This window comes from Terrapene carolina, unplaced genomic scaffold, assembly GCF_002925995.2.
Source record: "Terrapene carolina triunguis isolate 2854851 unplaced genomic scaffold, T_m_triunguis-2.0 Scaffold380, whole genome shotgun sequence".
Taxonomy (NCBI): domain Eukaryota; kingdom Metazoa; phylum Chordata; order Testudines; family Emydidae; genus Terrapene; species Terrapene triunguis.
Genome location: NW_020664731.1, coordinates 155,134 through 170,194, shown reverse-complemented (window position 1 = coordinate 170,194; position 15,061 = coordinate 155,134). Strand labels below are relative to the sequence as shown.

At 51.5% G+C, this 15,061-nt stretch overlaps 1 protein-coding gene across 1 annotated transcript in view; it reads left to right on the top strand.

Moving 5' to 3' along the window:
* Nucleotides 1-15,061, top strand: part of COL6A1 (collagen type VI alpha 1 chain) — a 68,035-nt gene that overhangs the window by 16,390 nt on the left and 36,584 nt on the right. The window contains exons 10-19 of the mRNA XM_026658007.2: nt 1,216-1,260; nt 1,393-1,419; nt 2,387-2,413; nt 2,514-2,558; nt 3,510-3,563; nt 6,242-6,304; nt 7,951-8,013; nt 8,958-9,011; nt 9,096-9,131; nt 10,178-10,240. Of these exons, the coding sequence (XP_026513792.1) occupies nt 1,216-1,260; nt 1,393-1,419; nt 2,387-2,413; nt 2,514-2,558; nt 3,510-3,563; nt 6,242-6,304; nt 7,951-8,013; nt 8,958-9,011; nt 9,096-9,131; nt 10,178-10,240 (477 nt within the window). The remainder of the gene's footprint in view (nt 1-1,215; nt 1,261-1,392; nt 1,420-2,386; nt 2,414-2,513; nt 2,559-3,509; nt 3,564-6,241; nt 6,305-7,950; nt 8,014-8,957; nt 9,012-9,095; nt 9,132-10,177; nt 10,241-15,061) is intronic.

Sequence of the window (15,061 nt, the reverse complement as noted above, 5' to 3'; positions counted from 1 at the left end):
TTAAGGGTCGGAGGGGTTCTATAGGCCGGTCTATGTTTGGGTCCCACGCTAGTCACACAGGAACAGTTCAGTGCACAGGGAAAGGGTATCTGGTAGCGACATTTGATTGGTTACAACAGAATAGTAGACGAGCCAATGAGAGCTCCCTCCCTGCCCCCACTCCCAGTCAGGGCCACAGTGTTTCTGTGGGACACTATGGCAATGGTGCTGAGAGTGATGACAATGGTCTGAGGATGACTCAGATGAGGAGCCCTTCATCTCCTCACTGCAAACCTGTAGCCACCAGGCCTCTGAGTGCCAAACCCAAAATAACCAGGGTTTTTCTCTGACTCACCCATCCCATGGATGCCCACCTCACTTTCGCTCTGGTGCTTCTTTCCACTATAGACAGGGCAGTGTTACAGGGAGGTGTTTAATCTGCTAACAGGAGGAGGAAAACATCATTTTCCCTCCTCCCCGTTTTATTAGGTACATTTATTTTTGTAGGTGTATTCCTCCCACACCCATCAGTGCACAGTTAGCTTGTGTGTTTTCAGCTTGGAAAACATGACTATATATTTTCTTCTTTGTTGTTTTTTTCCTAGACTTAACTTTCATCCCAAATGACACCTCTTGCAGCTCTCGGTTTCCCCAGACCTGGAGAGGACCTGATTTTCAGATATTCATATCGAGAGCTTTAAGGGGATGAATCCTTCCTTACCTTCCCAATGAAACAATTAAGTTTCCTTTAACTTCCCGAGATGGTTAGATGCTTGCAACATAAATGTTAATGAGTACTCGCTGTGTATTGGTATGTGAAGAGGAATCGCTCTGTATGACCCACTGGCAAAGTTTGGATTTGAAACCCAGCAGCAAAATTTGCACTGAAATACCCAGCCTAGATTTGGCAGAAATAAATCAATTTGTCTTCACTTTCCTTTGTATTTGTTGATAAGATTGGAGCCCAGGTGTAGGGAAGTGGGTGTTATGCAGACGATGAAAAGTGCAGCGCAGTTGAATGAAGTTCTGAAGTGGACAGAGATATTTCAGGAACATGATTTTTGGCATGTGGGTTTTTGTTGAATTTGTTTTAAAACCTAGAAATCCATCATAAATAGAGAGAGCTTGAATACCATTTCCCCCTTACATATACATAGTATGCTGCTAAACAGGAGGGGTTGTGGTTAGCGATTTCCTGCTATAAAGATTCTAATGTGTTGGGGTTTTGTACCCTAGGGCAAGCAAGGTGACCTGGGACCCATTGGCTACCAGGGGATGAAGGTATGTACAATTTCCTTTGCAGTCTATTGGAGGGTGATTAGGAGTAGTAGCATCGTCATGGCGTCTTAGAGCTGTGTTATGATGCACACTTCATTGTCTCCGTTTAATTGTTGTCTGTCTTTTGTTGTTTAGGGAGAAAAAGGCACTCGAGGAGAAAAGGTGAGTGTGGCATGCAGTGTGCAGTCAGTGGCCTTCGTCAATCCTGCAGGTTTTGCTAATTTCCCCACACAGTCTCCTGTGACAACCTCCCCCTTTGGCAGCATGACTAGGCTTTCTCCTGGAGACTGTAATGTGGCCTCCTCCACTGCCACTGCCAACACCGTGTCCCGGGGGGATCCATCAACTACATTTATCTACTTCTGTGCTCCTTTGTCAGCTTAGTGACTCTATGGTTGCTTCTCTCTCTCACACAAACACACACTGCTATGGGTGATTGCTTTCCCCTCACGACACTCACACCAGAACGGCTTACCTCAGGGGAGTAACAAGAAGCAGTTTTTTCCTAGGCTCAGCAGGACTCTGACCCTGGCTGATTCAGCCCCAGTGGGGTCTGCATCTCCCAACATTGGCAAGTTGAGTGCGGGAGGTCCAGCACCACAACACAGCTGGGCATGTTGTCCTCAGGTTCCAGCAAGGCAAGGCCAGAGGGACAGGCGCTCTAGGACTCCCCACTGTGGAGTCAGGAGTGACTGGGGCTCAGAGAGCTGTAGTCCAGACTGATGATCCTTTCCATGAACTTTCAAGCCCAGTCTGCTGGGTGTTCGCCCACCCGCCATGTCTGCCCTCTTCTCCAGCGCCCTGCTAGGAGCAGGATGTTATCCGGGCAGTTGAGACAGAGACAAAGTGCTATGGATGGGCGTTGGAATATGCACCAGAGTGAAGTGTTATCTTGAAACACCAGTTACCCGCTAGTGTGAATTTGTCCTTCCTCCCATTAGCGAGGGGAGGGGGAAAGCCCTGCCTCCTTTACTAGAGAAGAGGCAGGCCGACTTCGAAGGGGAGCTTGCATCCTCTGTCTCCCGTCCTTCCCGGTCAGCTGGGCCAAGCCAACGCACAGCCCACACACGGCCGGGAGATGAACGTGACCTGTCTGCTGTCACTAACCTCTCCTCTCCTTTCCGGACAGGGCTCGCGAGGATCCAAAGGAGCTAAGGTGAGCTGCTGGGATTTTCCTATGACTTGGTGGGCCCTGATGGGGTGTGGAGCGTGCCGGAAATGGTTTCTACACTGTTCTCTTGTTTCTCTCCTCCCAGGGGGAGAAGGGCAGGCGTGGCATTGACGGCATAGATGGCATGAAGGTGAGTCTCGCGCTTAGGAGCACAGCATGCTGGGAGTGCTGTCTGTGTACGCTGGTTACCATAGAGACACCTGTGGGCCAGGAGCCTGATGCTGGAAGGCCAGGAGGCTCTGTTTGACTCCAGGGCGTTTTGGGCTCCCCATGCCCTCAGGGGTGGGGTCGTGGCACAGAATGATTGGGGGCTGGGTGCAGGACCAGGCACTGATCTTGGGACCTGCAGTAAAACCATACAGCTACTGGGATGGGAGCAGCCAAGGAAGGGAGAAAGGTGAGGCAACTGCCCAGGCCTGACCTCCCCCCGACAGCACAGATCCCAAAGGAAGAAATCTGGCCTGAATCCAGCTGGGGATCCAACAGAGAGTTAATGCTCCGTGTGCTGAGGGCTCCTTTCTGGATTCCCAGTGAGGGGCCTGTCACTAGGACAGGGCCTGGGCTGGGTGTCTCAGCTGTTCCCTGCCCCTCCGCCCCTCTCAGGAACAGTGCTCCCGGCTGTAGTCAGTTACTGTGCAGCCCATTACAGCTGTGTCTGGGCACACTGCATGATGTAAAGCAATTCATCAGCTCAGTGGCCTGCGCCCCCTGGCTGGCCCTCAGTCCCAAACTCCCACCCCTGGCCTGGGGATGGAGCCCCTCCTGCTGCCTTTGGGGAGGCAGGAGTTCCCCCAGGACTTTCTCCAGCACCGCTACCAGTAACACCCAGCTTTATCAGCAGCCGTCACTTCCTCCTCTCCAGCGGGGAGAGGGCTGGCTATTGGGACTCGGGCATGGGACTCCCGCCCAGTCCTCAAGCCAGGCAGCGCCCCTCTGTGCGGCCCCTAATCTGTCAGGGCTCGTCAGGGGAGGCTGCTGATCTGTGGAGGGGGCTCCGCAGCTATTACTGCCTTCACGTCCCATGGGCGCTGCCTGCTCACACAGCATGACCCCCATTGCCAGCCTTTTCCTTTCCTTCCAGGGGGAGAGTGGATTTTCTGGATTGCCAGGCTGCAAGGGATCACCAGGATTTGATGTACGTACTTGGCTGGTTTGCTTTTCGTTACAATAACCAATACAGCTTGATGTGGAGAGTGGTAGAGCCTAGGGCTGGAAGTTGGGCAGACTGGCAACCAGTCAAAGAGAATCTCAAAGTGGGGGTGCCAGGAGCAGGGCACTATCACGGGAGTGGTGGGGGGGCAGCACGAGGCATGATGGCGTTCCTCATCTCCTGCCTAGGACTGTGTGTGTTGTCTGGGGTCTTGAGAGAGCAGAAAAGGGGCTTCGTTGCCCCTTTAACCTTTGAGTTGTGACTGAATTGGCTAAGAAGTCCACCATGCTGGGTATGGATGTGTGATTGTTAGCCATATTTGGGTGCTAGCTCTGTATGTCGCATTTGGGGCACTGGTCAAATTGGGCTCGTTTAAGATGGTATTTGCTAGAGCGATCTGAGATTTGTGACTAGTGTGAAAGCCCAGAAATCACCCTGGTCAGACTACAAAACCTAGCTGCCTGCAATAAAACCTTCTCTAGAGAGAGCAAGGAAGTCTAGCACGGGCCTAGTCTTCAGCTCGCAGTGCACGAGCAAGGAATGACAGGGAAATGCCTAATGTTTATTGGCACTGCAGCACCAGTCTCTGGCTTTCTCCAGAGCACAAGTCAGGTGTCTGAAATTCGGGGAATAGTTTGCAAGTCAGCAGAAAATACTGGCTCACCCAAGCCGCTGGGCGGTACAGGGGGTCTCTTCCACTGAAGGGATAGAACCCCTGCCAAGCTTTGTAATGCAGGAAAGGGTTAACGGTCTCAGCTGCAATGACCAATGGCCTCATTACAGCTGCTAGAGGTTTGAATTTGCAGATAATTCACATGACTAATTCCCTCCTATCTGTGGTGTTCTGGACAGTACAGTAGTAGTTATATAGGAAATTCCAGGAGTAACAGGGTTTTCTGGGGTGATTTGGCAGCTTTTCACTCAGAGGTCCTTGGTGTGTGGCTTTTGGGTTTTTAAACCATTATATATAGGCAAATCTACAAGCTCCTTGAGGTGAAATCCTGGCTGCACTGAGGTGGCAAAACTCCCATTGATTCAGTGGGGCCGTATTTCATACTTTGTATTTTTGTGAAAATGTGATTTGCTTGTGGTGAGAACCTTCTTATCACAGTGTGGCTTGAAAGAAGTAATGTGGAGTGTAAGTTTGTCTGGGACTTTCTATGCCATTCATCACCACGGCTTCCAAGTAGTTGGTCAGCATTTTCAAATGTAAGCCTCAATCAAGATGGGCTGATATTCACAGCTGCTGAGCGTCTGCATCTCCCTTTGATTTTAGTTAGAGTAGTGGATGCTCCGTCTTTTGATAGCCAGGACACTTTACTGAGATGGCCAAAGGCCTGATTCTGCGAATACCTATGCTAGTGGGTAAAGTTAGTCCCATGTGTGAGCATTCGCAAGACTGGACACTATATACTGATGGATTAAGGTCTCTAACTTTAGGGACTTAACTGAAAATTTTGACCGTAGAGTTTAATCAACAGAGAACCCTGACTGCTAAACAGAAATAGTCCAGCTAATCCTTTGATTATAATGGAACCTCCAAAGGAGACGATTCAGTCTAGCTATACTGTGTATGTGTGAGCATTTCCTTCCTAGCTGAACACCTTGTTTTGTAATAAATACATGCATCTTATAGCACTTCAGACAGTTTGAAATTTGCCAAGAAGAGTAATTTTATTAAAACAAAACTTTCAGAACCTAAGGCCTGAATAGTCCGATGTGCAAATCCTGTGCCTTGACTTTTCAGGTTACATCATTCATCACTCAGGGGGTTGTTATTCCACACCCACTGGTCTGCTTTTCTAGGAAGGGTGTTTCAGTGTGTGATACATTTTCATTTGCTATACCTTAAATGTGAGTATTCACCCAGGAGGTGTAGTCCAAAATCAGATCAAAACAGTTATTTTTATACATACCTCACTTGGTTGCAATTTATACAAACTGTGGCTTGTGCAGTTTCATTGGTGTACAGGCAGATTAAGTAATTAAAGGAAATCGTAAAATCAGAGTGAATTGTTCCACTGACGAATCTTGGGAAATGTTCAAGCCAGAAACGGTGTAACTAGGGCAGATCTTGATTCCCTCTTGTGTTTTGATTATGGGTCACCTAAAGATAATTGATCACAACGGAGTGGGGAGTGTATCCATTCCATTTGATGGATTTAAGGGGTCAGGACCCCATTTTTTCTAAAAATTGTTAAATAACTACAAAGTATAGCCTTTGCCTGTTCATTTCTGTGTGCCAAGTTATGTCAGTCTCTTAATTGTTCCATTTGCCAGAGGTTAGATGACCAGTTATTTTCCATCTGTTCATGGCACAGCACATTCTGCTTTATTGGCATTAATACAACATTCAAATTTAAACATTATCACTAGAATCCACCAATGAGGCTCAAAAGTGGCTTTGCTTTAATTTATTTTTTAATTTCAAAAGCAAGTCAAGGTTTACAGCATTTTATAAGAAGACGCAGTGTCGGAATGTGACTCTCACAGCCCCAGAGATACCTAGCTCAAGAATAATTAAACTTCCTCAATCCCTGTGTTTCTGACTAGTTTACTTATTCACCTCTTCATTTCGAGTCCCCAGAATGTGATAGGCTATTTAGTGATGCTTGAGAGGTTTGTTTTTCTGCATATGTTGACAATACCCTGGTTTTTAATAGGGATTACAAGGCCCTCCTGGACCTAACGGAGATTCTGGTGATTACGGACCCAAAGGAGCGAAGGTGAGTCATGAGTCACACCCAGGATTAAATCAGCCATGATACACCTCCAGCTTCCCTCTGTCAATGCTATGGGGGTTGCAGGGCACTCTGAGCTCTGCCCCTGCTAAATGTTAATGCCAGGAGGATGAAGTGAGAAGCCAGCGCGAGAGTTGGAAATCATGCTCCTATTAACAGTAGACGGGCGGTACTGGCCTTCTTCTCTGCCTGCCATGTGGAAAGGGGATTTAATTGTTTAACAGAGTGTGAGGTGTCACTAATTGTTAAAGTTTCCTTGGCAAATCCATGTACCAAAATGAATAACGATGCTGCAGCTCCTACTTCATTAAACAGAATCACTGGCCAAAGATAATAGACTTCTGTCTAGATCAGTCGTTCAGACTGGTGATGAACACAGTAAAACAGGTGTCTGGAGAGCTGCAAAATGGAAAATGTTATCATGGCATTAGGTCTTGTAAGTCTAGGTAACAAAAAGGAATGCTATTGGCTGACATCGGGTGAATTCTGAAAGGGCTTAAAATGTCAGCTGTTAAACGTAGACTCCGTGGTTTGTAACTCACTTCGGAAAGGCCCAGACTGACACGGACTACTGGGGCCACCAAAAGGTTCTTAGAAGTTTATGGGGCATCATGTTTCCTGTCAGAGGCTTAACTGGGCCGCTTTCAGCTCTGTGGCTCATGGTCCTGTGATTTAAAGAACAGAAATGTTTCCCAGCAGATGAATGTGCAGCTGCAAATGTAAGGGGGATGTAATTTTAAAGCCCTGATATCATACTTGTCCCAAGGCTCTCTGTGTTCCTAGAAAATTTTCACCAGCTGAGCTGTTTCACCAGCTGTGAGGGTGGTCTCAGAGCTTCCTTTAATGGAATGTCTGCAGGGTGCAAAATGTGCTCGTCTGGTGTGCAGCAGTGTAATACTGCTGTGCTTTTCATGAAGGTTAGTCTCCAGACCTTTGTTTCTGGAAGGTTCACACCGTGGGGGCCAACCCAAAAGAGAGACTGAATAGTTGTGTGAATGTGGAGTCAACTCCCAACAAGAGACAAGGCATTTTCAGAAGACTGAGATTAATAGTTTGGGGCACAGTAGTCAGAATACATAGGCCACTGTGATGCATCACTTCCTCTGTTAGTGTTCAGTTCCTTCACAGCTTTCCAAGCAACCTGAGATAGTAGCAGAGTGCGCAGAACAGCTCAGAATACACACAAGCAATCCCAGAACGCTTAGGGTCAGAGCAAAATGGATGCAGGGATGCAGAAGCCTTGTGGTTTCATAAAACCATCTCCTCATATCTAAGATGCCTTCCTCCTCTGAGACGTATAAACCCGGCCACTTCACAGCCTTGACTGCAGATGGCTCAAAGTAGCAAATTCCCTTTGAGGTCAGCGAAGTCCCTTTGAGTAAATCTGCCCGGTTTAAATCCCTGTCATTGGGGCGGAAAGTGCCCTAATGTTCTGTTACCCAGGGCTGAGCTCTCTGTGGCCAATGACAAAAATTGGTCTGACACATGAAGGAAAAATGGCTTTTGGTAAGAGCTGGGAGCTGGGTCTGGTTGCTTAAAGTTTGATACAACTAAACTCCAGGGTTCAAGATGGACCAGTGTGAGCTGGGAGTGGTGCTTCGTATTTATAACACCCTTTATCTTTTGTCAAGGGAGAACCTGGGGAGCCTGGGAACGCTGGCAGACCTGGGAAAGATGGAAACTCTGGAGACAAGGTAAACCACCTTAGCAACCAGACAGAGCACAGGGATTGAGGACAATCACCTCTGCCCCTGTTACTGCTGGCTAGAGCTGCCATGTAACTTCCAAGTACCTATACAGGAGCACCGCCAGCTTTTTTGCCACCCTAGGCGGCAGAAGGTCCCGCTCCCGAAATCCCGTCCCCGACAGAGGTGGCGGAAGGTCCCGCCCCCGAAATACCGCCGACGACCGGGGCGGCCGAAGATCCGGCTACCGCCGTCGCCGCCCCCCAAATGTTAGCGCCCTAGGCGACCACCTAGGTCACCTAATGGGTTGCGCCGGCCCTGTACCTATGCATGGCAAGGACAGTTCTCAGCCTTTGCTCTCTGGTTTTTCTAAAAATTCAAACTGAAAGGAAAAATTAATTGTTTTTTTCACAACCCCAGGGGGTAATGTAACAGGACCTGCTGGCAGTGTGACCAGTGGGGAAATGTTTGGTTCTTTACACAGCTCCTCTTTGGGTCCAATGGTTTGGGGCGGTGTCTTATCAGTGGGGCTATATGGCCTGGCCTTCATCCCCAGAATGCTTATGCTAGTGTGTCACTGTCCTCAGCCGAGGAGCCCCATTACACGTGAGTGAGGTTAAGCCCATGCATAAGTATTTACAACAGCAGGGCCGTAACCAGGGACGCTGGCACAATTTGTATAGTGGGGGTGCTGAGAGCCATTGGACCAAACTGTAAACTCGGGATTTGGTGGAAATCACTTCAAGCCGGGGGGTACGACAGCACTCCAAGTTCCAGCACCTATGGCCTTAACCCTTTCAATCTGAAAGAGAAGACTTCAACCAGCCGTATTGCTTTCTCTGAAGAATAGATCAACTGTGTAGTCTGCAGTTGTGTTACTGGTGCACAGCTAGTTTGTTACTCCAAACCCCTGTGATTGATCTTGTTTGCTTGTGTCTGATTTGCCTGTTTAGGGACAAGCTGGCAGTCCTGGTGGCCCTGGAGAGAAAGGGGAGTTGGGGGATGAGGTGAGTCATGTGTGCACCTGCATTTGGCTGATTGGATTTGCTGGGACTTTCGACTGTATTAACACTGTTTTTATGTCTGTGTAGGGCGCTCCAGGCCCAGTTGGCCCATCTGGAGAAAGGGTAAGAGCGCCCTGCTATACTGTACTTCTGGGTCACAAGCCATGGCGGGAGGGGGGCCCGGGCACGTCTGGGCTTGGCTACCCATCAGAGGGGCTGAGGTAACTAAGGCGTGAGCAGAGACAGGCTGAGACCGGCTCAGAACGGCTGGGGAGCCCTCCGAGCGCATCCTTTCCAGCAGCTCCCTGCACTTAGCCTGCTCCGAGCCCTGGGAGTTCTGCGGCTAAGTCAGGTCGTTCTTTGGGGGCGACCTGGGAGGGTTTGTTTAAAACCCTGCGTTCGAATCTGTCCCGAAGTAACACTGATGGAACAGGCCGGAATCTGGCCACACATTCCTCCATCACCTCATTTAGAAACCTATTCAAACAGAGGTTAACTGTCCTCCTCTCCCTACTGGCTGAGCAAAGGACTGTTTCTAGTTTATGTATTGCTGTGTTCGTGTGTTGTAATGGTACACATGCGAGTGCATTGATGCAGTTATAACTCTGTGCCCCATGATCCTCAAAGCCGAGGGAGCCATTGCTACTGCTGTCATACCAGCGCTGGACAGGCCGCTGTGCAAACAGCCAGGCGTTGCCCTGAGGAGTTCGCAGTCTGAAGTGGGGGGGTACGGTAGTCGCTCACAGATGATAGACTAGGAACCATGGATATATCTGCATAATGAGCTGGATTATTTCTCCTGTGGGAAGAGGCTCTGGGGGAGGAAATCTGTGGAGACCCCTCCCCCCCCCCTTTGTTGTTCTATCAGAGGATGGAGATTTGGACCCATCTCCAAACCTGGTAGATATCCAGGTATGGGGGGGTCTTGCCATCCTCACTGGGGCCCTGTGCTCTGCCCCAGCTGTGGCCCCCCCTTGGCAGTCCCTCCAGCTCCTGCTGGCTGCAGTGGCCTTTGTGAGGTGAGGAGAGGGGGGTGTGGTGTTATTCACAGTTGGTCGAGGGCTGGGTTGTCATGGGCCCCTGTAATCACGCCGAGTGATGCAGCGTGTCCAGCGCTGACCCTCGTGCGGAGCAGATTCTGGACCGGCACTCTGTTTCTTTCTAAACAGGGAGACAAAGGAGAACGAGGGCCACTGGGCAGCCCCGGCACTCGTGGGCCCAAAGGAGACAAGGTAATTACTCGCGTGCACACAGCTGTGCCTCGCTCCTGGCTGGCTGGGCTCGCCACATCTGCTTCGGCACAAAGGCACTAACCTGGACAGGAAGGGAGCTGAAATGTGTTCCCAGCCTCCAGTCCCCACCGGACTGTGGCCAGTCCTGCAGTCCTGTCCCATGCCAAGCTCCCGCTGACTCCACTGGGTGTTACGAGAGCCACAAGGCTGCATGCCCGGGGCCCTGCTGCCTGTCACCTACCCAGCTATTCCTGCCGTGACTCTGTCAGGGCCAGCATGCACTGCCATGGCCATCGCTTCAGTGGGCTGCAGCGTGAGACTCCCAGGGACAGAACCAGGGTGGGGGGAAGGGGCTGTGCAAAACTGGCTTCATATCCCTTCATCGCTTGGGCGTTCTAGGCTCCCAGCCCTGCCCGGCACAGAGGAGCACAGCTCGGCAGTTCCCAGGGGAATGGGGCTGGGGCAGGCAGAAGAGGAAGGTAGTGATGTGGTAAAATCCCTCCAGCTGCAGAATTGCCTCTGGCGCCTCCATGGCTACTTGTGTGAAGTGAGCTACCGGCGAGCAGCTGGGGCATGGCTGGCTGGGAGGGAAGGAGGCATCACGTTCCCCTTCCAGGGGGACACGCCTTACCTGCTAAAAGCCAGGGCTGGTGACAGCTGCTCAGAGGCACAGATACCTCCCAGGCACTGCTGAGGTGTCTGGGTCTGTCATGGGCGGCCGCCCCCCGGCAGCCCCGCAGAGCGCAGAGCCATGCTGGCTGCTCCAGGAGGCGGGATTCATGGCGCGGGTGACAGGAAACGCTGGCCATGCTCTCTGCTCCTGCCCTCCCCGTCTCCAGGAGAGGAGAGCACTGTGGGAAGCTACTGTCGCAAAGGCCCCAGCCATATGCAGAGCAGCCCTCCCCTTTCCCACACTGGGATGGCTCATCTTTGTCATGGTTTGGGGTAGGTAACGCCCGAACCTGTCTCAGGCCCAACCAACCTGAACCTGACCTGAGAGTGTTGAGTCCTTTTCAGACCCGACCCAACACCCCCCTGAATCTGTATCAGTGCTAGGCCTCATCCTCGGGGCTCGGCCTGGTGCCGGCTGCCCACTCCCCAAGCCCAATGCCCGTGACCCGTCTCCTGCTCTGGTGGTGGCTATGTGCCCCGTTCCTGCCAGCCACTGCCCCCTGCTGTGCTGTGTGTGCTGCGCAGCGACTCATCAGCACACTCGCTCCACTGCACCCAGCTGCTCCCACACCGACCTCACAGGCCAGGGGAGGGGGTCAGAGACAGCCTGGGTTGTTTCCCAACATGAGCCGAGCCTGACAGGTGTAGTTGGGCCCGGGTGGGTTTCAAGGCTCTGAATTGAAATCCCTCCCAGCTTGGTAATGATAGCCTGTGAGGAGGCCGCCAAGAAGCTGCTCTGGTGGGAGGAACTTGTGGCTAAGTGTAGAAAAGTCTCCATTCTCCATTGCAGCGAGGAGCCAGCCTGGGGCAGGAATGTTACTGCAACCCCTAGCTCGGAGCCAATAAGTAAACAATGACCTTGTGGGAAAGAGCTTCCCGAAAGCAAGGGAAAGGGCGAGAGAGATGAGCCCCAGCCTTGGTCTGACTCTCCATGCCCTTCCCGGGGGCTGCGGAGCCAGCTCACCGACTGCGCTCATGGCAGAGGGGCTAGAAAAGAAATGGCTTAACGTTTTCTCACTGTATTAGCAACACTCTGGCGCTTTAGCTTCATGAGTTTGCTGCTTCAGAGCTATTTTGAGGGCGAGTCTCTGCTAGCTGTGCCGGTGTGCAGGGGCGCTGCAGTCTCCGGGTACGTGTGACTCAGCAGGGAGTGGGTGGATGGTGCTGATCTGGGGATGGGGAGCAGGAGAGGGGGATATGTCACTCGGCTCCCCTTTAATAAGGGCTTGAGCGCCTTGCGTGGGCTGGGAGCCAGTAGGAAAGTATCCGTGTGTCTGCCGCAGGGTGACTCATCCAGCAGGCTCCTTGCAGCACTGGGCAGGCAACAGCATTCTGTTGTCCAAAACCAACAGGCTGCAAACCTGGGCGCTGGCCCGGGTCATGCCAGGCGGCGGGGGGGGGGGGGGGGATGTACAGTTGCTTTGAGAGGTGTGGGTGATGAGGAATAGAAACAGCACCAGCAGGACGTACTGTGCTAGCTTACCGCTGATGGATTCCCATCTGTCCAGTCACTCCCTGTTGCCCACAAGACGGCTATGCTACGGGGCAGCCAGAGCACTAGCTGGGCTGTGCTCCCCATACATGAAACCCCCTGCGAAGCGCCGACCCACACGGTGCGCAGAGTCCGACCTGCCTTCGGTGGAACCCGCTCACTTTGCCCACGTGGCTGAGCCCCTTTAAAACCCAGTGCAAAGTAACCTGCTAAAGCTTCCCAGCTCCACGCGCACACAGGGGAGCAGTGTCCACACCAGCAAACTGACCGCCTGTTGTGCGCAGTGGATTGCTAGTGTGGTATTAGGGTGGGGAGGGGGGGGGGTCTTTCAATCAATCTCCTTTGTTTTGCCTTTATTCCCGGTACCCCAGCTCCTTCTGCTGCCCCAAACCTAGGCTCTAAACACCAATCCACTTTCAACAGCTGACGTCACCAAGTGAGTCACTTCCCAAAGGACCTGTCCGTCACCCATAGCTCCCTGTGCTTCTCCTGCTCTGGGTCTCCTGTCGACCCCTTCCTCTCCCATGTCATCCGCCAGCGCTGCTGCGCACACCTTGGCCCTCCGCTTTGCAGCAGTAGGCAGTACTCAGCAAGTGTAGGAACAGCCCCACAAAGCCACGGGGAGAACCAAGAATTCCAATGTTAAGCTGCTGCCTCTGGTCAATATGGCGTGGTTTGCTATACTGGACATGGGGATCGTCCATCCACGCAGCAAAGAGCTGAGCAATTCCCGATGGGCCGGGCAAGCCATTGCCCGTGGTTCGGACTGGCAGAGCGTCCCAGCCACGAGGAGCTCCCAAAACCTGAGCGGATTTGCCAGCATCTTAGGGCCATCTCTTTCCCTCTGCCGTACGGCCGGGAGGACAGCAAGTGTGTCCTGAGGCTGTGACACTGGGGCTGGATGGAGGAGGGGGCAAAGGCTGCTAAAGGCCATGCGTGCCCCAACATGGAGCCACTGACAGCCCCTCTGGGAGACTCCAGGTGATTCTGAATGTGCCCCATTTGGGAAGGTGGCCCAGCTAGAGGGGGGATAGAGGAGTTTTGGGGTTGCTGCCATAAGCAGCAGGCTCCTTAGCCCAGTGTCACTCATTTCTGCATCAACTCTGCACTCAGAGGTGGAAGCCACCTGATGAGAGAGCCAAAGGCATCACAAGAAGCCAGTCCTGCTACCAGACGGAGTCCTGCTACCACTGCCTGTGGGGGGCTACTGCTGGTGCATGAGCGGTCAGTGTCCATGGGGTCAGGGCTGGGATTTCCTGCCGATCCTTAGGGCCTGGGCACTTGCCATAGAATCGTACAAGGCAGGGCTGGAAGAAACCTTGAGAGGCAGGACCAAGGAAACCTAGACCATCCCTGAGAGCTGTTAGTGCAGCCTGTTCTTCAAAACCTCCAGTGAAGGGCATTCCACAGCCTGCCTGGCCCAGAGCTTAGCTACCCGGAGAGTTAGAAAGTGTCTCCTAATGTCTAACCTAAACCTCCCTTGCTGCAGAACAAGCCGATTACTTCTTGTCCTGCCTTAAATGGACATTGAGAACCACTGATCACCATCCTCTTTATAACAGACCTTAACACATTGGAAGATAAAAAACTTTCCTAAAGTGTGGCGCACAGAACTGGACACAGTACTCCAGCTGAGGCCTCACCAGCACAGAGCGTGGGACAGTCACCTCCCGTGACATCCATACGACTCTCCTGTTAATATACCCTTGAGTGATACTAGCCTTTTTCACAACTGCATGACATTGTTAATTCATGTTCCATGGTGATCCACTAGATCCCCTAGATCCTGTTCAGCAGTACAAACACCTAGCCAATCATTCCCCATTTTGTAGTTGTGCATTTGATTTTTCCCTACTAAGTGAGGTGCTTTGCACTTGTTTTTGTTGAATTTCATCTTGTTGATTTCAGACCAATTCTCCAATTCGTCAGGGTCATTTGAATTCTGCTCCTGTCCTCCAAAGTGCTTGCAACCTTCCCTCCCCCCACCCCCCATGTAGTGTCATCTGCACATTTGATAAGCATACTCTCATCTCCATTATCAAAATAATTAATAACAAATAATGATCAGTACCAGACCTAGGACTGACCCCTGTGGGATCCCACTAGAAACAATCTCCCAGTTTGACAGCAAACCATAGATAACTGCTCTCAACCAGTTGTGCGCCCACCGTACAGTAAATTCATCTGCTGACATTTCCCTAGTTTGCTGATAAGAATGTCACATGGGACTGTGCCAGGCTGCTGGGCCTTGCCAGCTGCCATGAAAACTCCCATGAATAGGTCCAATGTTGGGCTTTCCCAAGAGACTTAAAGATCCATTTCTTCCTTCCCTCTGGGGCGAGCTAGGAACGCTTTATGCAGCTCTTCTCATCTCCACCAGCTAGACATGGTAACTTCTTTCTCATATCACACCTCTGCTCCTGTGTTATCGAGTTACATAGGCTGACTGACAGCAAGAGAATGCAAACCGGTATGCACCCTGCTGCACTGAGTATTGGCACTAGAAGCCATTAGCATGGTAGAGATTGACCTGGCGTTATAGACATGCAGGGTGGGGCGTGTACAGAACAGCACGAAGGAAACTTTGTGAGGTTCTCTAGTCCTGCTTGTTGTTGGAAAATGCCCAAACTGTAATTTCCTGTTTACATATTGTGTCC